The 26,081-nt window shown below is 38.4% G+C and overlaps 2 protein-coding genes across 3 annotated transcripts; both read right to left on the bottom strand.

Annotated features, from left to right (window-relative positions):
- Positions 1-421: 421 nt before the first annotated feature.
- Positions 422-10,926, bottom strand: xab2 (XPA binding protein 2). The gene is made up of 19 exons (XM_056252221.1): positions 10,776-10,926; positions 10,241-10,389; positions 10,021-10,144; positions 9,707-9,904; positions 9,413-9,547; positions 8,157-8,321; positions 7,749-7,893; positions 7,516-7,667; positions 7,311-7,430; positions 7,103-7,234; positions 4,560-4,691; positions 4,363-4,476; positions 4,078-4,240; positions 3,735-3,925; positions 3,524-3,646; positions 3,262-3,433; positions 1,043-1,169; positions 778-884; positions 422-658 (listed from the first exon to the last, which is right to left on the bottom strand). The coding sequence occupies exons 1-19, from the start codon at positions 10,809-10,811 to the stop codon at positions 597-599; spliced, it is 2,547 nt and encodes an 848-aa protein (XP_056108196.1). The 5' UTR covers positions 10,812-10,926; the 3' UTR covers positions 422-596.
- A 993-nt stretch (positions 10,927-11,919) lies between these two features.
- LOC130086112 (uncharacterized) lies at positions 11,920-24,426 on the bottom strand. Of its 2 annotated transcripts, none has more exons than XM_056252281.1 (11): positions 24,088-24,426; positions 23,776-23,921; positions 21,545-21,720; positions 20,900-21,076; positions 20,680-20,800; positions 20,413-20,573; positions 19,542-19,694; positions 14,014-14,155; positions 13,615-13,934; positions 13,487-13,525; positions 11,920-12,402 (listed from the first exon to the last, which is right to left on the bottom strand). In XM_056252281.1, the coding sequence occupies exons 2-11, from the start codon at positions 23,855-23,857 to the stop codon at positions 11,998-12,000; spliced, it is 1,776 nt and encodes a 591-aa protein (XP_056108256.1). In that variant the 5' UTR covers positions 23,858-23,921; positions 24,088-24,426; the 3' UTR covers positions 11,920-11,997. The 2 variants fall into 2 exon arrangements, with proteins under 2 accessions (XP_056108256.1, XP_056108248.1); XM_056252273.1 differs by having other exon boundaries at positions 23,798-23,921.
- Positions 24,427-26,081: the final 1,655 nt, after the last annotated feature.

Here is a 26,081-nt window from a genome sequence, read left to right as displayed (position 1 = left end):
AGGGAGGAACAGTGAATTCGTTTTTTCTCATTCTTTGGTTTTCCAGTTTTCTTTGTAGTAGAACCAGCACTTAAACTGTACTGCTCATTAACAAATCCAATTTGATATAAACAGCCTCGAACATCTTTAAAAGAATTAATGTACATCCCATTACACACAGAATAAGAAACTTGAACAAAAAGAAAGTTTAAAGAGACAGAGTGATCGATAACCAGATGTGCCAAACTGACATATTAGTGAAACCACAGCATGATTCAGATTCAACAGCTCCACCCATGTGTCCGTGCAACGATGGGCAGAGCCTTCAGAGACTTGGCAGTATTGCAATCTGATAACAAACAATTTGTAGATGTCATGCATGGGGGATTGATCTTTTAATGTACAGTAGACAGATGGGGAAAAACAATGCAATTCTAGCGCTTTAACATTTTAATGTCATCCAATGTCATCATGAAAAAAAAAATGAAAGCATACAAATGCTGCAAAGAGTGACACCATGTGGTCTGAATTGGTATTGCTAAAGTGTAGCAAACCATTTACATAATTCATGTTGCTAATGATTTTCACTGTTTCTTGGTTACTGAACTGCAACAAATTCAGTCCTCCTTTAGTCCTCCGAAGACAGCAGTGGGGACAGACTTCTGCTCCAACTGGACTTCTGAAATGACACGCATGCAAATGATCAGCAACTGTTCAAAGACCGAACACTCAAAATGCTGATGAAGTGTTCGAGTATCTAGGAAGAAAACAAAACAATCATGTTCCATCTGAACTAACCATCCGGTTCCCCATCCTCTGCATCCTCATCATCATCATCAATGTCAATCTCATCAGGATTAGCTTGTTTGGCCAGTTGGGCGAGTTCACTGCGAGAGGTGTCACTTCTGTACAAACCAAACAAATGTCAAGTGATGTAAATATAGCACAATAGAAACTTCATTTCCAAAGAGGGCAGAATCGTTTGAATAAGCCATTGAGCCGGGCTTGTGCTCTGATTGGCTCGTGTGGCCCGCCTCAGACTAGGGCACAGCTGTACACACACCTGACGAAAAGGATCTTGTCTTTAGGTTTGGGTTTGTCCTGTTCGGCCTCTACGGCCAGTTGCTGTGCCTTCTGCTCCAGCAGCCTCATGTCATCCACTCCGCTCTGCCCCGGAGCAAGATCTGACACTGAAACACACAACACAAACGTTTACACACACACTGGATAATGAATGATAATATGCTGTTACATAACCTCGATTTGTGGATCATTCCCAACACCCATTTGCTTACCGCATAAATTTCACGTGGCAAATATAGATTGTCATTCTAGAAAATAACAGATTCTGCACCATTCTCAGGTTATTTTAGTATCATTTATATACTATTATAGAATTTATTCATTAATTAGCTTTAATTGTTATATATATTTTCACATTTCATTTCAAAATTTGAGTAATTGTTATGCGTGTCATTTATTTTTCTAATTTATATATATATATCGTAGCTTTAATTTACTTTTCAGTTTTAATTTAATTCAACCTAAACATATAGTTATAAGCTTGAGTACTTCAACTTAAATGTAGTTTTCTTAAAGTTTTGTCTAATATTTACATTTCAGCCTTAATTCAATTAACAAAACCATTTTTTATGTTTTCAAATTTAGTTAATTGAAACACTCCTCCAGTTATTAGTTTGGTAGAATCAACTGTTTTTATAAAGACACTTTTTTCCTGCAAAGTGAACATGAAACAACAGCCACAACATTAGCCTAAAGAACATATATTAAAACTAATCAATTTTGATTTCCTGTTGGCAAGGCAAAGCAAGTTTATTTATATAGCACATTTCATACACTATGGCAATTCAAAGTGCTTTACAGAAAGGAATGAAAATAATCACAAAATAAAAGCAAGGAAAATTAAAACAGTTATAAAAGAAATTAAAAGGCTTTAAAGGGGTCATAACATGGAGTTTTTATTTGAATATGTTCCTTGAGGTTCGTATACGTTAATAGAGGTTGACCCTCTGTCTGAATTGACGCGTTTTTAAGGGGCGGCTCCTTTAAGGCTTGTCAGTAAACGGCCACTGTTATGATTATGTCACTGCATAGGGAACGGTGTCAACGCCCACTCTCTATTGCACAAGAGTAAGCGTTGTGAAAACATCCATATAAAACAGTCATTTTATGATGACGCATTATTTAGGCTAAAAATGGTCGCGCCTATGTTAAACACTAAGGTGGATGCGGTATCCAGTGTAGACAGCGTCAGTGATTATAATGGGTTTTATTTTACTTTTTACTTTGACAAGTGTTAAGCCCTGTCCCAAATGGCACACTCCAGACTTGTGGACTTCCTCAGAGTCCACACTTCGGTGACGTCATGTAGTGCAGACCTATAGGGCCCTTAGCGCGAGTCCGCGAGGGCGCATTGAGAGGTATTTTTGGGACAGACTCGATCGTCACGCCGGAAACAGGAAGACGGTCTGATTGTTGTTATGGACAGGAGCTACAGGTTCGGGGAAATATGCTGCCTATTGTTGTTGTGTTTACATTTAACTCAGTAAAGCCCTGACATTCGGTTCTATTTATTTAATGAATCATAATGCGATTGTATTATTCAGCTCGCTATTATTAGCCTGTTTGAGACATCAACCACTGGTCGATGTTCATAATGTTTGTATAAACTTGTCATAAAAACCGTAATGATAATTACACTTAAATATTTTCTTCTCAGCCATGTTAACAGTTGTCCGTGAGCGAAATCTCCTCCCATCCGTTGTCTGATTGGCCTTTCGCAAGGATTCCTGGGTAGTTAAAGTGCGTGGAGCCTGCGTCTATGCGGGCTTCGCGGAAGACCGCTTCAAGGGTACAAAGGGGGCGCTGCTGAGCACACTTCAGAGCGTTAAAATGCTAAATGGGACGGCCTACGGACTCGTAGACTCGGAGATCACGTGCAATTTAAGTCCACGAGATCAAAAGTCCGCATGAAGTGCGCCATTTGGGACAGGGCCTTAACCGACTGAACACCAGTGGGCGGGGTTAATTGTGTGATGTGTACAATGATTCGTCGATGCCTTGCTCTAGAGGCAGTCATATGCAAATCTATTTTCCTGTGACGTCACAGATCCCACAATACCCAAACGAACCATTTTTTGAAGCTTGATTCCATAAAAGCTTTTTTTCTACACGAGGAGGACGTTATGCTATGAAACTGTTTTAATGCAAAAGCTCAATTTGATTTCTCATGTCATGACCCCTTTAATGAATGAAACTTGCCTGTTCCAGTAGCATTAGTGGTTGCCTTGAGCATCTGAGAGGACATGAAGTTGACTTGTGTATTGTATGTGGCCTGCACACTGCGTTTGATCCGCAGCATCTCACGGATGGTGTCCTCGTTACCGTGGCGAATCTCAAACTCCTTCCAGCTTTGCCAAAAATGAGCGGTCAACTGTTCAAGAAATGGTACGGGAGGGCGTTCAAAATCCAGCATCACACACAATATGACCAAAGCAATGTGGAACGGTGAGGTAAGATTTACCCTGGGATCACAGATCTGAGAGCAGTAAGAGTAGATGGCTCTCGCTCTGTCAATCTCTCCAAGTTTGCTCTCCATGTCAGCGAAGCGCAGGCACATGTCTCTGGCGTGTTCATCTGGCAGGACCTGCACCAGACCAAGTTAACTCATTACAGCACAAAACATGTTATAAATCCTGATATACTTTTAAAGCGATACCAGCTGAGTGCTTTACCTCAATGGCTTTCTGATAGATGGCTCTTGTGTGAGTGACTCCATAAATCTCTGCTGCCCGTTTGATGTAGATGTTGAACATCTGATGACGTTCCTGTGGCTCTACAGCCGAAGTGGCTCTCTCATATACAGCCATGGCATGTCGCGCCAAACCGTACTCCTCTTCCAGCTTAGCGTACAGCAGGTAGATCGCTGTTAAACAGCACAAATTGAATCAGGACCTGGGTTTTTATATCTAACAGAGTTGGCTATGCATTTCCAAAGGTCAGAGCTGATCAAATGGATTCTAGATTTAATGAACGAATGCAGTTAATCATATCATTTTGTGTTTTCTGTATTATTACTTTTGGCGTATTTAGGAGGACACCTATCCAGCGCCTGCTCAAACAGATCTCGTGCTCTCTCCAGCTTCTTGCCTCCATATCGGTCGATGAATTTAGTGAGGTACGTGTTCCAGATGTCATGGACATTAGGCCACCTAAAGAGGGCAATGCCACGCTCATATGCCTACAATCATATGATTTGATGAATAAACAAACATGTTTGTTAAAGCGAAAATATATAAATTCCCAAAAGAATGAAACGATAATGAGTCATGTCCATGTGACCGACTGATTAAATTCCATTACCTTGAAGCTATCTTCAAAGTAGTTGTGTTCTTCAAGAAACATGGCATAGTTAATGATGATCTGAGGTGTGGCGATGCGGAGGTCAATGATGCGATCATACACCGCCTTTGTGGACTGACAAAAGCAACGGTTCCATTAACACACAACATTGCAAGAGTCTTACTGCTAAATCTAGCTTGTTAAATACAGTAGCATACCTGGAATGTGCCAAGACTCTCCTCCAAATCTGCAAGCATGGACCAAACTTTCAGGGATTTATATACTCGATTCTGCACCGGTTCTGATGCGTCAAAATACTCTGCTTTTCTTGAGGGAATCGCTGTTGCTTTCTGAGAAGAAAAAGATTTGTCAACATGTGAAAAAAGTTTGATGACATGAAAATTCTCACTGATCTCCGACTTAACCACTTATTGCAAAGAAACTGGGCTGGACTTCAAATATTATAATATAAAATAATTAATAATAGCAAAGCTGAAAGCCGTTAAAAATAAAAGAAAGCCGATATGTACAGTAGTGGCCAAAAGTGATGTTCTCAATGACCCTACAAGTTCAATTAAATTATCAAAATATGAGGAAAATGTGTTATATTTTTTAAAGTAACAACAGGTAGTTTTTTGCTCTCGGGCTCCCCCTACAGTTGGTAAACAGTATTGTCCTCTACTACTGTCGTAAACTCTGTCATCCTACATGCACGTGCAATTGTTGACAACCAGGATAGCCCTGAACACTGTAGGAGGAGGTCACATGCAGGTGTTCTGCTTGCGTCGCGTGTGAAATGTCTTCATCCCAGGTACAGTGGCATATATTTCAGCATGTCATATGAATATAATTTCATGGGTTTTATTTTTTTTATAACGACAAATGATCGCGATGCTCACGTTTACAAGCCAGCGTCATTATAGTAGCCTAGTCTATTGGTTACCGTTTTACTGGATCTATATGATACTTCAATGCAATGTTTGAGTGGTTGATAATAACCATATATCGTCAATATTATAATATCAAGCTACCATAAATGAATCTGCAAATTTTACAAATCGATTTGCATTATAGCTTGAGGCAAGACAAATAAACAAATATCACAGACATGTTAGGTATCCTAAAATATGATTTTATTAATAATCTTCCTCCTTTCTTTGTACATGTTGAGTAGACTACACTTTTTAGGTCAAACATTTGCTATTGGCATTTCATCGATTGCAAAGTTCAAATCAGAACGAGAATACTATCGCGATAGCTAACCATCAAAAACTAGAATATCGTTTACTAGCTACCAGATTGATAATTCGCTACTACTCTAGCGAATTAGAGAGGTTAGAGAGAGGCATTCTTTTTTCGATGGAGGGTTCGATGCTCCCTGCACACGCAAGGTCTCTCGCTCGCTTTCTCTCTCTGCCGTCCGCGCGCGTTGGAGCACAGTCTCTGTCTCGCGTGCGCGCTCGCTCTAGATTTCGGGAGATTTGAACTAATTTGCGGTATAACTTGTCGATCACGAGTGGCTCAACAGGTAGATCTATAGATAAACTCATCTTTCAGGGATTTGACCGACCGGGTTGACAATTTAGCGTGAGAAACCGGGGGTGTGGCGTACGTGTGAGCATGTGAAACCAATCAAATGCGGGTGTCTCACGGCCAATGCGTGAGAGTTGGCAGCTCTGCAATGTTGATCCTCGTTCTGCCTTTAACGCGATCACTTTCTCTTTTTGCTTTGCTCCGATAAAACCTTTGCTTTCTTGTTTTTCTGTGCTGCTTCGGCCATGACTATAACATTTGGCTCGCAAGTCCGATTTTAAGGAAGTGGGGGGTGGTGGTGGAAGTGACGTATATGCCGTAAAGCAGTCGAATTTAAAGTACGATTAAAAACGCTACAGACCCCGTCAGGCTATGGCAGACGTGTCATTCAACCTATTGTAAGTCGATGTACCATCACAAGAGACTTGGAAATATATTATGAAGGTTGAAAAGTTACCTGTTGTTACTTTAAATGGTTTAAATATGAGGGAAGCACATAACACTAAACTTGGTTAAGGTATTCATCTGACAAAATTAGCAAACCTACAGATACAGGTTGTATTTTTATTTAATAAATCTTGACAGATTGGACAAGTTGAAAGTGCCTGATTGAGGTTGTACAGCGAATGAGAATGTAAAAATAAGAGCAAATACTTCAAATTCAGAATACAGGTTTGTGACTAATTTCTGCAAATCCCAACATTCAAATTTTTTTGTGTTTTACAGGTTTTCACATTGGAGCTGTGAGTGTAAATTGGCATTAAAGTGTATGAATATTTATTATACAAGTTATGAAACCCTCGAGTTTTGCTACTCTTTTACCTTTATAGCCTGGCCAAAAATTATGTTGGCAGAATCGAACATGTCTCATTGCATTACTACAAATAAAACAAATGACTCCAAGCACAACAACGCAATATGCTTACAAAATCTTTAACAAATTTGTAATAATTTTTGAATAAAGGGTGATGTCAATTTTCCAAGCTGAAAAATGTTCTACTTTAATTTTTCCCCTCAACAACTCTTGCCTTTATTGAGGAACATAGCGTTTTTTGAAACTTCTGGAATCATGAAAATCGATTTTGGTTAATTATTTGAATCTATTGGCACTCCTAGTTTATGTTTAATAACAGGTTTTACAGCTGTATCATCATTACAGCAGAAGTACCAGAGGAAACATGGTTGGGAACCACTGCACTAAAGCACTATGTGTGACACTGTCTCTTACCCTTAGTATACGCAAAGCCTGGTCATAGTTCTCATGTCTCAGCTCCATCTCTCCATACTCGCACCACACTGCAGCAAGATCATCCACCTGTTTGTAGTTGACCTTCGTGGCCTTCTCGAAGATAGTCCGAGCCTTGAAGTTCAAGTCAAATAGTTAGCCATCAGTTTACAGTAATCTGCCAAGTAATTATCGATGGGAAGTTTCGTACGTCATCTAGCTGTTCGTTATCCTCATAGAATCTGGCGAAGGACACCCAGAGATTGTGAGGCTTTCCTGTGGCTTTCACAGGATCTACTGTTTGCACAGCCTCTGTGTATGTGTTGATGATCTACAGGACAAAGCAACATAGGATGTGTAAATCACACACGACAGTTATCGACTGATTTAAAGATGATGTAAATGATGTTTCCGACCTGTCGAGGTTGGCCGTCGTAGAGTTTGACTCTCTTGTGCCACTCGTGAACGTTGTGAGGGTTCTGACGGAGCAGCACACTGTTTAATAAGAGCGGCCGTCGAGTTATCAGCAACTCAAAACGGGCCAATCGCAACTCCAAGTCAATGTCCTCTACAGTGGGGAAATCAGCTTTTCTGTAAGACCAACATCAAGGCTTATTTGCTGTAAAGCTCTGTAAGAAAAATCTCTCACCATCTTCGTCTTGTCCCAGTTCAGATGTGGTCTCCATCTTGGCAGCGATCATACTCTCTTCAAACTGCGCATAGCTGTCGAAAACCTGGGTGAAGTCTCGCACAGTGACTACGGTTAGGATGGCTTCCTCATATACATCTCGAGCCTTGAAAAAAAAACAAGATAGTTAATTGTGTCGACCTGTGAGTGAACAGAGTTAGTATATTCGGGAGTCTAAGAGTATGTTTACAAGACAACGATGTACTAAGACAGGAACATTTTTCCTTTGCGTGTTTCGCCTACAGACAACAAGGTGATCAAAACGATCCCTGTTCACACAGATCATGTCAAACGTGTAAATGAACGGCCAAAATGCATAAAAAGTTGAGTTTTTAATTGGAAACTCTCAGTTGGATTTCACAGTTTTACCTTCTCAAAGTGTCCGCTGCGGATGTAGTAATCCGCCAGAGAACACCAGAGTCTGCCAAGCTGGTCGGTAAAGCGGGTGAGACCTCCTCGGATAATCGCTCCCACGTTTAGTGAGGTCACCTTGTCCGGGTTTTGTGAGATGAGGTCACAGAGCTCGTGCCAAAGCTGTAATTGAATTTTCAGGTTTTTATTTCTCATGTAAAAATATGGAGAATTTGCATGGTGCATAATTCACAAACCTGAACTTTAAAAGGATCGTAACATGGACATAAAGATAGATGCAAATGCTTTGATGCATCACAATGCATTGATCTGAGAATGAAGATTGAATGAATCGATTAGGGACTTTAATAATTAAAATTCCTATAATAATGACCAGTGTATTAAATGTACATTTTTTACCTATTTTAAGCCACCAAATTCAGATCCGCAAGCTACATTTGTGTCTTCAGCATTTTTGTCTCCCAGCATGAATTATGCCAAATAAACTAATCAAATGGGGACCAATTTCAGATTTCATCATACATCATTTAGTAAGGAACCATTATTAAAATTAATCATTGTCAAATACATTAATGTTCAAAAGTTTGGGGTTAGATATATAGTTTTATTTAATGCCATGTCAGAATCTAAGGCTATTTTCATGGCAAAAATTAAATTACAAAAATACAAATATCATATAAATATAATAAAACTAAGCAAACAAACACAAGTCATATAAAAAAATAAATTAACATATGATAAAAAATTAAAAAACCTTTTCAGGCATAATCTAACTAAATAAGTCCTTAAGTGAAATAACTTCATAAAAGAGCATTCTACTTGTATTAAACCCAGGACAGTCCAATAAAATATGGTTTGGGGTTAATAATATGTTTTTTAATTAATAGCTTTATTCAGCAAGGATGCATTAAATTGATCAAAAGCGACAATAAAGACATTAATAATTTTACAAAATATTTCCATTTCAAATAAATGTTGTTCTTTTGAATCATTGATAATAATAACAAATGTTTCTGCATCGAATCAGATCATATTAGAATGATTTCTGAAGGATCATGTGACACTGAAGACTGCAGTAATGATGCTGAAAATTCAGCTTTAATACATTTATGTTCAATTTGTTTTATATTCAAATAGAGAACAGTTATTTGAATTTTTGACCAACCCCAAACATTTGACCAACAGTAGTATATTTACACTGCACGTGTGTTTAGGTGGACAAACTCAAAATGTAAAACATGTAATTTGCTGACCTGATAATTGGACTTTCCCTCTTTAGAAACAAAGTTTTCATCATTGACCACAGCGGCCAGTCGGAGCGCAGCTTCATCCAGACGTCCAACTGAACGCAGGTAATCAATGTATTCCTCTGCATTCTCAGGAGACAACTACACACAGGACAGAGGAAAAGCAAGTCTGTAGAGATCTCTATAAACAAGGCAACACAGCAAGCAGAAAGAAATCGTACAGCACCTCGAAGCACAAAACTTGAAATGTCAACTTATACAAGCGTGTATTTGGTATTCAGCATAATGTCCGTCCCTTACCTTTAGGTAACGACGGAAAACACGAATAGCTGTTTCTGGGAGAGGCAAGTTACGGCCATAGCGAAGATACAAGGGCCAGATGCGAGGATGCTGGGTAACGGGCAGCGCTCGTAACGCCCGATCGAACGTCCGTCTGCTCCGTGTAATTTTGCATTGAGACACCATGAACTGACAGTAGTCGATCCATATCCTCGGCATCTGAGGAGACAGAGAACAAAAGAAAATGAATGTGCAACCATCAAATCACATGAGTCACTTTGACACACGGTGCTGCCGCCAAATAAACATGAAAATGCATGAAATGTCGACTTTACCTTGTGCATAAACACAAGTGCTCTTTCATGACAGTTGTTCACCTCCTCATATGTTGGATCTGTGACACACTTGCCTTTCACCTGTTTCCTCCTCTCTCTCAGGTAGTTGTACCACAACTTGTAACTGACAGAAAAAAACATAAGCAAAGAAACAAACATCATTTATGTGCATCAAGCACACGGGTTCAATGTGAGAGAGAACAAGATGACATGTACGGACCTGCCAGGCAGCTCTTTTAAAGCTCTTTCATAGATCATATTGAGCACTGATTTCTGAGCATTTTGCTTGTGCTCAATATATCGCATCCAACACTTTACTGAATATGGATTCCTGATGATTTCTTCTTCATAAGGCAAATCATCATCTTCCTGCAAAATACACATGAACATGAGTTTTATGAAAACACAGATGCTCAAGCAAGCCCAAAAAGATAAAGTCAAGTTTGAGTAATGGTTACAAGTTATATAAGGGAGCAAGACATATTTCGATCATAATTGTTCTAATCTAAACAATACCAAACATATTATGCTAACTACTGTTCCTGTCATTAAATATGACGTTAAATATGACAACAACACTCCAGTTGATGTTTGACAGGTAACAAATCACAGATGTTTCTAATAACAATCTTCAAACATTATTTTGGCATAAAGTTATTATCTTATACTCTCGTAGTTAGCAAGCTAATCACAGCTAGCTGAGAACAGGCTCGGTTAAATGTCACGAAACTGATTTAAGACACTCAAATACTTACGAATATAACGTCTGCCTTTCCGTTAAAAGTCGGCATTTTCGTCAGCAAGAGAAAATCCGTCTAATAGTGCTAAAAACTCAGTGAAATTCTTGACAAAACAAACACTTTCCCAACGTGCTGAGATCGTTGAATACAAACGCCCCGCCCTTTCCGAGTGAAGTCGCTTCCTATTGGCTGAGGTGGACAGGCAGGTTGTGTCAGGGCTTGTCCTCTAGGGGGAGCCTTAGTGCGTTTTTGAATGGAAGTCAATGGAAGAGAGGCTTCAGCACTCTGAATATATCCTGTGTGCTAATCTTCAACGTCTTTGCCATTATTCTGCAGTGCGCTAAATTTTGAGTTTACATATATATATATATTTATTACAGTTGATAATTAACTGTGGTAAACCACTCATCTATAATAGATAGGCTTTAATATCATCAGTAGTAGTTACCCTAACCGAGTCGATGAGGATTTTCACCCTTGAGAAAAAAGTGTCCTGTGCAATTCAAATCTTTACTTGTAGATTTATAATATTAGAGAAATAAAGGCCACTTAAGTCAATTATGATGTGCTGAGTAATATGCTAAAGCACATGTACAGCACTTGATTATAATTTTAACTGGTGTGTGTTTGTTTGACATAAAATGTGACAATGTATATCAAATATGTGACAAGTTTCAATTGAAATGCCATTTAAAATATATTTTAGTTGATCATAGTTGTCTGTACATTTGGCAATGCTCTTCAACCATACTTCATAAGACCATAGAAGTAATTATGAAATTACATATACGATGTACTTAAGTCCTACCTAAGTAGTCTATGTCAAAAAACACTTCCCTTAAGTTCAGCTGATTGCATTTAACATCAATTTAAACTATAATACATGTTTATTTCATTAAAGTTAACATATAATTAAGTGTACAGACAAGCATTTAAGTGTATTATTTGAAACATAATTTCCGTAATAAGTATACTAAAGTACAAATGCTGGTAGTAACGGTATGTCATTTGAAAAACAGGTATAAAGCATCACACGAATATATATATTTATTTATGTCAAACACAACAGAAGCAGCTCAAGCATATTTTATCATCCATCACAGCAGATTTAACTGAACACTGCACATTTACACCTTCACTTAATACAGACACAAATTCCAGTCAATCAAATTTACTCAACCAACATAACTCTGGCCTTCATCCAGGTGATGTGAAACACATACATTGAACAAGCGTCTTATTTTCTCTTTTCTTTGTTTCCCTCTTTTTTCTCTTTCCTTCCACGACTCTTCCCCTTCCCCTTCCTCGCCTCTTTGTTGGGCTCTGCTCTGTTGGGTCCATTATTCTGCTGCAGCTGAGCGCTGTGGACTCTCTGGATGAGAGAGAAGTAGTCCTCATGTGGGCTGATTGGACTAGCCGTGTCCCCCGGGTGTGGAGACGAGGGTCCCGACGAGTGTGTCTGTCTGGCAGGAGACCGGCGAGGGGATGGAGACCTGGAGCGATGGTTTCTGGGTGGGTTCACATTGAGAGAGATTGGTCCGCCGGGCCTAGGGCTGAGAGGAAGCACTATAGTCTCCCCTGGCTGTCCGATCGTGAGGAAAACTTCAGGGAATGAACACGGCTGATTGTTTTCTCCATGCGTCTGAAGGAGACACAAAAATAGATTTTAGGGGTTCTCAACTCTGGACTTCCAGGCCTAATCAAACACAACTTTAAAATGCTAATCGGGGTGTTTTCAGGTTTACTAGTAAGTTATAGGCAGGCGAGTTTGATCAGGGTTGGAGCCAAACTCTGCAGAAAAGTGGACCTCGAGGGCCAGAGTTGAGAACCCCTGCATTTAGACATTAATGTTCGGTCATGAATAAGTAACCGTCTGGAACATGGAAAACAATATTTAAGTCCTAAGTTTACTTTGAGCTGCAAGATCAGCTCATGTCTAGCACTTCCTTGAAGGTAAGGGACTAAGTTTTCCTTATGTGTACTTGTAGTCGCCCTGTAGTCAATAATTTTATCCCTTAAAACTAATCTTTGATAACCAAAATTACATATTGAAAAGTTTTTTCCTTTAAAAAGAAAAAATCTTCATGCCTTAAATAGCTTGAATGTATCTCTACACCCTTGCCTCATGTAGTATACGCGGTTCTATGATTATGCAAATGAGCCCCGCCTCCACTCACTCACTCCAGCTCAGAGATCCACTCGTTGACGATCACACGTTTTATGGTTTTAAGTTTATAACTACATTAAATACTGACAGAATTTTCATTTTACATATCGTAAGTATTATTAGGTATTAAAGTTGTGATGAAACAGAGACAGATTTGTCTTCCATGTTGCGACATACATCCGAGTGAAACTTATTTAGGGTTATGGAAAAATAATAAGATGTAAGGCGGGACTCGGTTCTATTGTTGATTGGATTTTGAGATGTGGGCGTTAAAAGAGGCATACATCGCCAGAGAGAAGTCTGTCGATTTCACCAAAAGATTGAGTTATGACTTAAGCATTATGAGGTAAAAAAAAAGTTACAAACTAAACTTACATCGATGAATCGTTCACAATGAGATCAATTACTGCATTTAGAATATAGATAGCGTAAATTTTCATTTCATGCTGACTTTGTGTAATTTGCAGACATTCATTTGTTTCACACTTTTAATGAGAACTTTTCACTTAATATTCTTTCATTCTGAAAAACACGTTTCGTGGTCATTTACTGCCCCTACCTGATGTGGAGGGAAGCGCATGGAAATTTGAAATGATATCTGTAAAACACGAATGTGCCATTAATATCAACCATTCAGCTCAAAAATAGATGCAGTAACGTTACATGCAGAAAAAAAAAGTGCCTCACCTGCGCAGACGTGTCATCATACGGTAATCTCTCCCTATCTGACGCTGGGCAAAATGAGGGCGGTCTGGGGGGAGGCCTGCCAGGTGTGTCCGAGTCACAGACGGTCAGAGAGGGAGAGGACGGACTGGGACAAGCTTTTTTTGGTGCAGCAGGTGACGCGGGGGTCAGCATGATTTGGGGGGCTGCTTTATTTCTCTCTCTCTTTGTCTCTATTCCGGAGGGCTGGAGGCCTGGCAATGCGCCAAGTGTCACACGTTGATCATCCAGTCGTCCTCTTTGAAAGTTGGCCAGTAGATTGAAAAGGTCCTCAGGATCTTCCTCTGTATGCAACAAGCCAGTAGAACAGTGTGAAAGGTCTGAATTACAGTAATTCGGTCATTAATAATCATTACCAGTTACCTGTGGGATTAGCGTTCGGGCTATTTGGAGAGGGGGAAGGTTTTTTAAAGGGATCAAATGAGCACCGCTGGTCATCCATTCGCCGATGCTGTGAATTATGCACCAGGGAAAAAAACTGGTCCTGATCGATACAATTTTGTACCTGATTCAGAGAAAAGGAAACACTACATGAATCAATATGAATTTATGATTTTGCAGGGGCATTCTACCTTTAGCAGACATATTTTACTATCCTAAGAAAAACAGTCTATAGTAACTGACAGCATACCACAGACTTATTTTGAACGCACAACATATTATATTATATAATTATAGAACAATACCAGTGACAAAGATGGTATGATGCTCTAAAAACATCGCAACAGAATCAACAAATCAGCACAGAATCATATATGCTGTACACAATTTATATATATATATATATATATATATATATATATATATATATATATATATATATATATATATATATATATATATAAGGGTACCTTTACACCATCAATGTACAAAAAAATAAGTTTTTTGTGTATAGACGTACAGACATTGTCAAAACGATTCCCCATTTACACGGATCCACAAAAACGACTAAAAACGCTGTATTATTCATGCCAGGCCAGTAGTTGGCGATGTCACTTTGTAAAGAAACACTATGTGCCAATAGACTGAACACGTGATACGCATGCACATGACGTCACCGTTAGGGCTGCACGATTAATCGCAATTTACATGTAATCGCACTTAAACCAATTTGGCTCATCGTGATTTTGAAATCGCAATGGCTTATGTGCAGCTTGTCATTGATGTGCGGCTCTTAAACGTTGCTTCGTCTGAAAGCACTGCGAGTTTGAGTCACTTATAACGTGCATTTGAAAAAGCAACACGCGTCAAATATCTTTCCTAATATGAGAAGCATTTATGAACCTCTTTGTCTAACAAAAGACAACATTTAATAACATGATTTTGCTCAAAACTCACTTCATAACGACAGTTGAGCATCCTTCTGGGAGATGATGTGGCTTCTTACACAGAATAAGGCAGTCGTGTGTTTATTAGTCATGTTTAATCAATCAAAGCGTTTCAATCTTCTGTTTATTCAACTACTACAGATAGTATGATGCCCATATTAGGGATTTCCTGGAATGATGTTCCTATCTTCTGCCGCGGGGCATATTTGGCGTGTCTGCGTGAGAGCGGCCTCTGGTGTTCAGATGAAGCAACGCATAAAATAATCGTAGCCTTTGCGAATAAAGCCCCGTACACACCGGGACGAATATCGGCGCGCGTTATTCGTCAGCGTTTTTCAACGCGTTTTTTGTGTTCACACCCAAGCGATTTTCGCTGACGTTGAGCCGAGTGAACATGCAAATTCATTCCCTGACATTAGATGGCGCTTAATGTAAAACAGAAATAGTCCTATTTTGTAGTCGCTGTCGCGTTTGTCATATAGTTCTTTATGTTCCGACACCAACGAGACCAGCAGCTCTACATTCATCTTGCCTTGCATCTTCCTCGTCTTATTTCTTCCTGGCAGTGTAGACCATAGATATCCATAATAAAGGCCATTGGCCAGCAGCGCGGACGAGACATCTAGCCTTTATTATGGATATCTATGGTAGACGCTACTTGGCGCATCTTCTTCGCCGTTACGTTTGTGTGCTCGGCACGACCGTTTTGTGTTTGAGCGCCCCCAAGTTGTGTTTTACTGTAACTTCAGAAGCTCCAGACACGTGAGCAAAAGCGCCAATCTCATTGGTCGGATAATTTTTGACGCGGCGCGTCAAACCAAAAAAACAAACCCGAGGCGTTTTTTAAAAAATGATGCTTTTACGCGTGGCGTTTTTCGCGTCGGTGTGCACACTCACATAGGCGCCCTTTGTTTAGTCACGAGGCGTTAAACGTCGGCGAATAACGCGCGCGAAATTCGTCCCGGTGTGAACAGGCCTTAATTGTGCAGCCCGTTTTCACAAATTCACATTTTTGTAGTTTACACAGAGACATTAACAGTATAGTTTTCAAAAAGTTTGCATTTTCAGGCACCCAAAACGCCATTGTCGTCGTGTAAATGAACGGCCAAAATGCTAAATCCAAAAAAGTTTTTAGTTGGAAAACTGAAAGGTTTGCCTAAGGTTTGCTACACTTTTGCAATGTTCACACAAAAGGGGCCGTTTACACAACACTGTTTTCAACTAAAAACTGAAAACTTTTCATGCATTTTGGTCGTTCATTTACATGACGGCGGTGTTTTGGGGGCCTGAAAATGCAAACTTCTGAAAGCGGGTTTCAAAGAGCAAGTTTTTGAAAACGATAAGTCATCGTCTCTGTATAAACTACAAAAGCGCGAATTTGTGAAAACGGTTACATCATGCTTATTACATGTTCAGTCTATTGGCATATAGTGTTTCTTTACAAAGTGACATCGCCAACTACTGGCCTGGCATGACTAATACAGCGTTTTAGTCGTTTTAATGGATCCGTGTGAACGGGGATCGTTTTGACGAAGTTGTTGTCTGTTCGCGAAACTTTTCAAAAACCAAAAGGAAAAACGTTACTGTTTTTAGTACATCATTGGCGTTTAAACGTACCCTAAATATTGTACGAACTAATCTGAGAGCTACAAGTCATTACAAAAGCAAGTAAACAACAACAAAATATATCCACTTTATAACATTTGAAATATATACAGTAAAAACTATGTAGCATCTTTGTCACTTCACTTTCAGTGGTATTATTAAATATATACACTCACCAAAAGGATTAATAGGAACACCTGTTCAATTTCTCATTAATGCAATTATCTAATCAACCAATCACATGGCAGTTGCTTCAATGCATTTAGGGGTGTGGTCCTGGTCAAGACAATCTCCTGAACTCCAAACTGAATGTCAGAATGGGAAAAAAAGGTGATTTAAGCCATTTTGAGCGTGGCATGGTTGTTGGTGCCAGACGGGCCGGTCTGAGTATTTCACAATCTGCTCAGTTACTGGGATTTTCACACACAACCATTTCTAGGGTTTACAAAGAATGGTGTGAAAAGGGAAAAACATCCAGTATGCAGCAGTCCTGTGGGCGAAAATGCCTTGTTGATGCTAGAGGTCAGAGGAGAATGGGCCGACTGATTCAAGCTGATAGAAGAGCAACTTTGACTGAAATAACCACTCGTTACAACCGAGGTATGCAGCAAAGCATTTGTACAGCCACAACACACACAACCTTGAGGCGGATGGGCTACAACAGCAGAAGACGCCACCGGGTACCACTCATCTCCACTACAAAGTAGGAAAAAGAGGCTACAATTTGCAAGAGCTCACCAAAATTGGACAGTTGAAGACTGGAAAAATGTTGCCTGGTCTGATGAGTCTCGATTTCTGTTGAGACATTCAGATGGTAGAGTCAGAATTTGGCGTAAACAGAATGAGAACATGGAACCATCATGCCTTGTTACCACTGTGCAGGCTGGTGGTGGTGGTGTAATGGTGTGGGGGATGTTTTCTTGGCACACTTTAGGCCCCTTAGTGCCAATTGCGCATCGTTTAAATGCCACAGCCTACCTGAGCATTGTTTCTGACCATGTCCATCCCTTTATGGCCACCATGTACCATCCTCTGATGGCTACTTCTAGCAGGATAATGCACCATGTCACAAAGCTCGAATCATTTCAAATTGGTTTCTTGAACATGACAATGAGTTCACTGTACTAAAATGGCCCCCACAGTCACTAGATCTCAACCCAATAGAGCATCTTTGGGATGTGGTGGAACGGGAGCTAGGGGTGGGCGCTATACCGGTGTGAACGTGAATACCGGTATTATGTTGTGCCATGATATGGATTTTGCGATACCGAGGATACCGTATTCATAAATTCAAATTTTGCAGTTATATTGTTTTGTTCAATTTGGTAGCCAACTCTTTACAACTGTTAACACTGACGATACAGAATCGAATACGCTGTTTAAGGAAATGGCTGATTTGGCGCTTCATGCGTGAAGTTGCTGAGGCGATTAACCGCTGTCCTGTGACGCGTTCAATGAAGGACCGTAACGTAGAACGCATCGCTAGTGCTAAGCGGCTGTTCATAAAGGATGCATCTTTTGCGGTGGAATGGGAAATAACAAGGTAATGAGACGCAAGTTTGACTTTTAACTGGAGCGCAGCATTTTTAGAATGCCGTTTCATTTGCGAGACGCGGGTGCAACACCAAAACAAGTTCGTCAAGCACAAAAAAACGTTAAAGTTTTTTTGTGGCTTCTGTATGTTTGAGATGTCATGTTTTCATGAAGGTTGAAAGCTGCTATTATTATCTTTGTTTTTACAAAACATTTACTGCTAATAATATTATCCACGTGGAGACATTTCCCCGCAATGTAACATTAGGCTATGAATAACAGGACACGACACACACATAAGCGCGCGCATACACACACACTGGTCCACTATCTTTGTGGGGACTCTCCATAGACGTAATGGGTTTTATACTGTACAAACTGTAGGCCTTTATTCTGTCTCCTTACACTAATGAATTAGTTTGTATGAAAATTTTCATTGTTTTTTTCTTGTATACTTTTAAGTTCTATTTATTTGGTGCTTTGTTCAATCTCAAACCATTATTTTATTTTTATTATTAAGATGTCTGCATAAGAGTTAACTGTAATCTGTGCAAACATTAAACTTAAATTAAACGTCTCGCTTTGGTCTACACTGGAAGTGTTCTGCTCGCTCTGCTAAAGCTAAACTATAATTACTAAAACTGAAACCAAATAAAATAAAAACTATATAGAAATGTGTTTGCAAAATAAAACTAAATAAAAACTAACAAAACTATTAATGAAACTAGCTAAAACTAAACTGAAATTTAAAGCAAAATTGAAAACGATATTAAAATAAAAACTAATTTAAAAAAGCAAAACTATAACAACAGATATTCCCGGCGGAGACAGAGCACACCCGAAGACGGCTCTCACTCAGAAATCAATGAAGTCTTCATTCGCTGCCGGTTCTCATTATGACAAGACGAGCAAAAAGTGGAAAGACATAACAAGTGCATTCAGGCCTACCTCATGTTGCACGTTTGCACTTTTTCAGGAAAAAAATGGCACAAAAAAAAAACAAAAAATTCAGGTCTATGTCCAATGAAATGCCTCACCTGTTTCTAGTTATCTACTGTTAAAATACATATTTTGCCTGTGATTTAACTAAGGTGTACTAAAATGTGATTCCAATTTTTTTTCTCATATCGCGATATAATATCGATATCGTCCGGACAGTGAAAAATATCGTGATATGAATTTTTGCTCATATCGCCCACCCCTAACGGGAGCTTCGTGCCCTGGATGTGCATCCCACAAATCTCCATCAACTGCAAGATGCTATCCTATCAATATGGGCCAATATTTCTAAAGAATGCTTTCAGCACCTTGTTGAATCAATGCCACGTAGAATTAAGGCAGTTCTGAAGGCGAAAGGGGGTCAAACACAGTATTAGTATAGTGTTCCTATAATCCATTAGGTGAGTGTATATATATATATATCACCTCAGAGGAAGGACTGAATGATCCTGATCTCCTGGGTGATTCAGATGGAGGGTTAGTCGGGGATACAGGTTGAGAATAAGACTTCTTTGGGGGGGCAGGAGACCCCAGCTGGAGTTTGGGAGCAGAGCAGCACTGATCATCCATCCGAGAGCCCTGCCAAAGACAAAATAATACAAGCGTGCCTTCTTATCACAGAGTGCTTTTAAATTAATGATATTCTGTCCAGGTTTCTATTTCTGTGCATGTACCAGTTATGGAAACAGGAGAGCGCTAGTAAATGTTGATTGAGATCTTAAAATAAGCCCTTTTTTGCTGGCCTATATTTGTGCTCTTGCCCTTATTAGAGCTGCGCATAGTCTCACAAATGTATCTGAAAGGGGTCGTTTCATCACATTTTGGAGAAAGGAGAAAGGAGTCTCTTATGCTCACCAAGGCTGCATTTATTTGATAAAAAAAATACAGAAACAACAGTAATATTATTACAATTTAAAATAACTTTTCTATTTGAAAATATTTGAAATGTGAAATATTCAGCATCATTACTCCAGTCTTCAGTGTCACATGATCCTTCAGAAATTATTCTGATATACTGATTTGATGCTCAAGAAACATTTCTGATTATCATTGTTATGCTGCTTTATATTTTAGTGAAAACCATAATCTTTTTTTTTTCAGGATTCTTTGATGCATAGACACTAGACAGTTCAAAAGAACAACATTTATTTGAAATAGAAATCTTTTGTGACATTATAAATGTCTTTACTGACACTTTTAATCAACTAGTGCATGCTTGCTGAATAAAAGCATTCGTTTCTTTCAGACTTTGGAACCGTACTGTATAACCGCTTGAACTGAAGGAAGCATTACACACCTGTATTCTGGAGACCATGTTGAAGAGCTGATCTGATTCCTGAGCTGTCATCCCAGAAGGTGCTTGTTTTCCTGACAACGGCTTTAGCGTCACCCGCTGGTCATCGAACCGTCGATTTTGGGTGTTAGAAATGAGTTTAAAAAAATTCTCGACATCTTGATCTGTTTAGGTGGTGTATACAAACATGCACGTAGTAAAGAACCTTCTCTGGTTGGTTTGCTTTATAATGCATTTGTTGAATTATTCACTTTATTATTACAGACTAACCTGACTGGCTGGTATCCATATGTCTGGGTGAAGGCGATAAGGGGTTAATGGAGCAGCGCTGTTCATCCATACGTCCACGTTGTGCTTTACTAACTAGACACAACATCTGGTCCTGCTCACCCTGATGGATTAAGAACAAGAATAACAGGCTTTTGTACTTTGTAAGTAGGAAGTTTTGAGAGAAAGTGAGGCCACTGTAAATACAAGCATTCATACTCACTTGAAAACGTTCCATCCTGTCCTTGTCTGATATGGGGTTGAATGAGGCTGATCTGGTTGTGAGCGTGTTGTAAGTGTCTGAATCAGCAGGAGGCTGAGGACTGTAGCTCGCTCTTCTCACAGTGTTCGGGGCTTCAGGGGAAAGGGTGTTTTTGGGAGGGATCTGTTTCCTGAAACTCTACATTGCAGGTTAAGAAATATGAAGAAAAAAAAACGTTCTTTTCAATTCTTTCCTGTATATACAATCAAAAATAAATTGCAGGATTTACTTCGTTTTCACTTAATTTTACAATATGTTACAAATACTGGGTAATATAACTACATGGGTTAAGGTTAGGTTTATGTTCAGGTTTAAGTTCAGGGTTAGTACTTGTTGAAAGTAGTCTACTATAATAAGAACATCGTATGTATATGCAGAACAGGGCTGTAAAATAAAATGCTACTAAATTTCAAATATAAATTCAAAAAATTCAGAAATTGCTAGTAAATTTAAAAAAATAATTACAAAGAAATGGCAAGTAACATAGGGATTTAAAAGTGAAATTTTGAAATAGAAAGACTAAAACAGTATTTTCTTGTAAAACATGCTCCAAATAAACTTTGTTTTACTAATAAGATGTCCTCCGAAGTTCACTGGAAAACTCACATGAGCTCTGCTGACCATGTTGCAGAACTGGTCAAAGTTTGTCTTCAGTACATTTCCGTCTTTCGGATCTCTGATGGTGAATGCCTCCATCCCTGGCAGTGAACTGAGCGTCACTCGTTGGTCATCTAATCGTTGGCTCGGACTCTTGACCAGGAACTGTAAAAAGTCATCGCCATCTGCCGCAGTGTCGTCCAAAGAGACATGAACATGTAAATGGTACTTTTAAGTCAAGAAACCTGTGCAATTTTAAGTATTTTGGGCTATTTTTGCTTCCACAATAGTCTGCACTTCAGCAGCACTTTAAGCTTTAACTTCACACACCAAAACTTTAAGTTTTATTACTATCAATACAGAGCCCCTTTTTTTTGCTTTCCCCTGAGAAATTTTGCGTTCCCTCGCAAAACTTTTGCATTCCCCAGCAAAGATTTGCGTTCATTCGCAAACTTTTGCGCAAAACCTGTTGTGAGTTTGGACAAACACTTTCTGATTAATTTACCGCTGGCAGTGGTTCAGTACTATGGAGAACCTAAAGGGACATGGTGAAGGAAAAAAATATGAGACGGGATGAAAAATTCTTTGTCAATGCTTTTGCGTTCTCTCGTGAATGTTTTGCGTTTCGCTAAGAAACTTTCCGTTCGCTTGCAAACTTTTGCATTCGCTCCCAAAGATATTTGCATTTGTTCGCAAACTTTTTCATTCACTCATAAAGATATTTGCGTTCGTTCATAAACTTTTCCACTCACTTGCAAACGTTTGCATTCTCTCGCAAAGATATTTGCATTCGTTCGTAAACTTTTCGTTCACTCGCAAAGATATTTGCGTTCGTTCGCAAACTTTTCCATTCACTCACAAACTTTTGCATTCGCTCGCAAAGAAATTTGCGTTAGTTCATAAACTTTTCCGCTCTCTTGCAAACTTTTGCACTCTCTCGCAAAGATATTTGCATTAGTTCGTAAACTTTTGCATTCTCTCGCAAAGATATTTGCATTATTTCTTAAACTTTTGCATTCTCTCGCAAAGATATTTGCATTAGTTCGTAAACTTTTGCATTCTCTCGCAAAGAAATTTGCATTAGTTCGTAAACTTTTGCATTCTCTCGCAAAGATATTTGCATTAGTTCGTAAACTTTTGCATTCTCGCAAAGATATTTGCATTAGTTCCTAAACTTTTGCATTCTTGCAAAGATATTTGCATAATTTCTTAAACTTTGCATTCTCTCGCAAAGATATTTGCATTAGTTCATAAACTTTTGCATTCTCTCGCAAAGTTATTTGTGTTCGTTCGTAAACTTTTGCGCTCACTGCCAAACTTTTGCATTCTCTCGCAAAGATATTTGCTTTCATTTGTAAACTTTTTCGCTCACTCGCAAAGATATTTGCTTTCATTTGAAAACTTTTCCGTTCACACAAACTTTTGCATTCTCTCCCAAAAGATATTTGAGTTCGCGCGCAAAATTTTACATTCCCCCCCGAGAAACTTTGCATTCGCTCGCAAAACCTTTGCTTTCTCTCTGAAAGATATTTGCGTTTTCTTGCAAAATTTTGTGTTCTCTCTGAAATATATTTGCTTTTGTTCACAAATATTTTCGTTCACTCTCAAACTTTTGCGTTTCCCGGAGAAACCTGGGGAAACTTTTTTTTTTTGCGAACGAACGCAAAGTTTCTCGGGGGAACGCAAAAGTTTTGCAAGTGAAAGCAAAAGCACTGAAATCTTTTTTCCCCCCAATCCCATAATTTTTCCTCCACCATGTCACTTTAAGGGCTCTGTAAGAGGCTCCATAAAAAAGCGATATCACAATCCCCTCTGTAAAAACCAATGACTCTAATATGTCAACAAAAAGAAATTTGAACCTGGGTTTATCCAATGTTCATATTTCTGATATGGAAATGTATGTGAATTAGTTCATATTTATTGAAAAATGCCTCATTTGCATCTAGTGCTGTCAAATCGATTAATCGTGATTAATTGCATCTAACAAGAACGTTTTTGTTTATATATGTGTGTGTGTGTGTAAATATATATATATATATATATATATATATATATATATATGATACACACACATGATATAAACAAACTTTTATGTTAGAATTGATTAATCGCGAAGAATCGATTTGACAGCATTTTAGAAAACTTGAAATACAAAAGCATTGTCTTAATGTGCTGTGATTAATCAACTATGTAAATAGGGTGATGCCCATTTTTTTATTTTTTTTATTTATTACCATTACCAAAATGGCAAAGACATCTGACCTGGGCTGTTGGCATGAAGTTGTTGAGGTTTTGTTGGACCCAATGTGCAGCGCTGTTCATCTAATCTTCCACGCTGAGCGTTACTAACGAGGGAAAACAACTGATCCTGTTCCCCTGAAACTTGCTGCGAAGACCAAACATTTCAATCAATTTGAACATTCTTGACAGGTTGTAGTAAACATACTCTGTTCATAATGATTCAATTCATAGATCAATGAAGTAATAATCAAATATAGCAGAAAAGTTTAGGGTCAAAAGTTTAGAAATGGAAAAAAATGTATATGAAATACCTCCATTTTGTCCGCCACAGACGTCATATCCTACAATGTTCATCTGTATATTCTTCTTAATGAGATACAAATATCAATGCATACTTCTTTAGAACAAGTATTAAAATTTCAGTCATAGTGCAATCTAGTACTTGTGTACAAACTTGCGAGCAAGCTTCTCTCTCCAGACTAAAGCTCTACCAGGATGGATGGAGTGCTTTTAGAAGGTCTTAAGCTTTGAATATAAACCCGCACCCATTAGGAAACCTAGACGGGGGCAGTCTTTAATCCCAGATAAAAACAGTTAATCCTCTCTATCATGCAGCGATGATCTTTTATCATGGGAGACAATTATTGGAGCAGTGACATCAGTATCAGTATCAGAGACCTCCTGACATCAGTCTGTGTTTAGGTTGGTAACTCTATGGAAACGATTAATGGATTTCTAAAAACTCGCAGACAATAGGCTTAAACAAACATTGGATGATTCTGTTCAGGATCAAATTCAAGGAAATTCAACCAAGAGTGGAGCTACAGGAAGTTTAGCTGCAAATGTACAAAAAAGGAAGTGAAACTCTTAAAAAAAATGAATTATTATTATTATTTAACAAATGGTCAGTGAAATGAAGTACTTAACTGTCGATGAAAAATACAAATTGCAGTTTCAGGAAGTCAAACTATTAGCCGTGTGCATTATTTATTTATTTTTACCATGCTATCGAATTCTGGATTGTAGAAGAATATGACGCAGTAAAAGAAAGTTCAACACTCTTACTTCAGCAATAAAAAAAATAAAGAAACTCAAATGTGATGTAAATCTGAAGTCATTTTCGCTTATTGGTGTGGTTGAATCAGATCATCGAATGTCAGCATCAAAGACATTGGTTAATAAAGTGAGATTAAATACATAGACTATTTGTGTTACGTAACATATTTAACTATTGCGTGTTACTAGTGTAATATTCTGAGTTTGCATTTCACTGTTTTCATTCATTTTGAGCAATACTGAATCTGTTTTTGTGCGAGTGATATGAGTAAATGCTCACATTAGTCTAGATTCTAGATTGAAAAAGTAACTGCGATATTTTGTTGTAAATTTAGTAGGGCTGTCAAACGATTAATCGCATCCAAAATAAAAGTTTGTGTTTACAAAATATATGTGCGTGTACTGTGTATAATTATTTTTAATACATAAATACCCACACATGCATGTGTATTTAAGAAATATTTGCATGTATATACTGTATATTGACTGAATGCAGCCTATATATAATGTATGTTTTATATAAATATAAACATTTTATATATAAATAACATATTTTTCTTAAATATATACATGTGTCCATTTATATACAAAATAATTATAAACAGTACACACACATATATTATGTAAACACAAACTTTTATTTTGGATGCGATTAATCGTTTGACAGCCCTAAAATTTAGTAATGCATCACTTGTTAGTTGAAAAAAGTCATCTATTTGAGTTACTTGTAATGCGTTACCCCCAACACTGCTCAAGCATCTCTTTCTGGAATGAGTTATAAGCAACATTTATTTAGAATAGTTAACAAATAGACAACAGACACAAAGAGCCAGTGAACCACATCCACCGATATGTGATAACGTAACAGTAAAAGAAAAAAAGTGCACAAGTTCAGAGCATGAACAACAAAAAGACACCTATACTCAGATAAAACATTTCATGCCTTCACCAACACAAGGGCAGAAAATACAACAAAACCTGACTGGAAATCAGAAATGGACAACTGTACCATAAGCAGGCTTATCTTGCAAACTCATTTTTTCCCACATTGTGCAGCTTTATAGAAGCAGTGAGACAGTAAGACAGTAAGTAAAGGCAGGTGGTACAGCATTTCTCAGAACCCAGTGTGATCATTTGGTCCAAAGAAGTCATCAAATCACATCAGAACTTGATACGACTGATATTCAAAGGGTGTGAGGCAAGATTTAATCCATATATCTGCACATTTAAGCTATTTCACATATATCAT

Source organism: Rhinichthys klamathensis, unplaced genomic scaffold, assembly GCF_029890125.1.
Source record: "Rhinichthys klamathensis goyatoka isolate OS25496 unplaced genomic scaffold, OSU_Roscu_1.1 h1tg000004l_1, whole genome shotgun sequence".
In the NCBI taxonomy this organism is placed as follows: Eukaryota; Metazoa; Chordata; class Actinopteri; order Cypriniformes; family Leuciscidae; genus Rhinichthys; species Rhinichthys klamathensis.
Note: the sequence above shows the minus strand (reverse complement) of the source record. Positions and strands in the feature narration are given on the sequence as shown.

Bases quoted from the DNA above. Each gene is read 5' to 3' on its own strand.
- xab2 (XM_056252221.1), bottom strand. From the start codon at position 10,811: ATGCCGACTTTTAACGGAAAGGCAGACGTTATATTC. The intron at 10,145-10,240 runs GTCCGTACATGT...TTTTTCTGTCAG, and splicing joins TTAAAAGAGCTGCCTGGCAG to TTACAAGTTGTGGTACAACT. The intron at 9,905-10,020 runs GTAAAGTCGACA...CTGTCTCCTCAG, and splicing joins CACTTGTGTTTATGCACAAG to ATGCCGAGGATATGGATCGA.
- LOC130086112 (XM_056252273.1), bottom strand. From the start codon at position 24,114: ATGACGTCTGTGGCGGACAAAATGGAG. The intron at 13,935-14,013 runs GTAACTGGTAAT...TGTTGCATACAG, and splicing joins CCCGAACGCTAATCCCACAG to AGGAAGATCCTGAGGACCTT. The intron at 12,403-13,486 runs GTAGGGGCAGTA...TGTCTCCTTCAG, and splicing joins TGCGCTTCCCTCCACATCAG to ACGCATGGAGAAAACAATCA.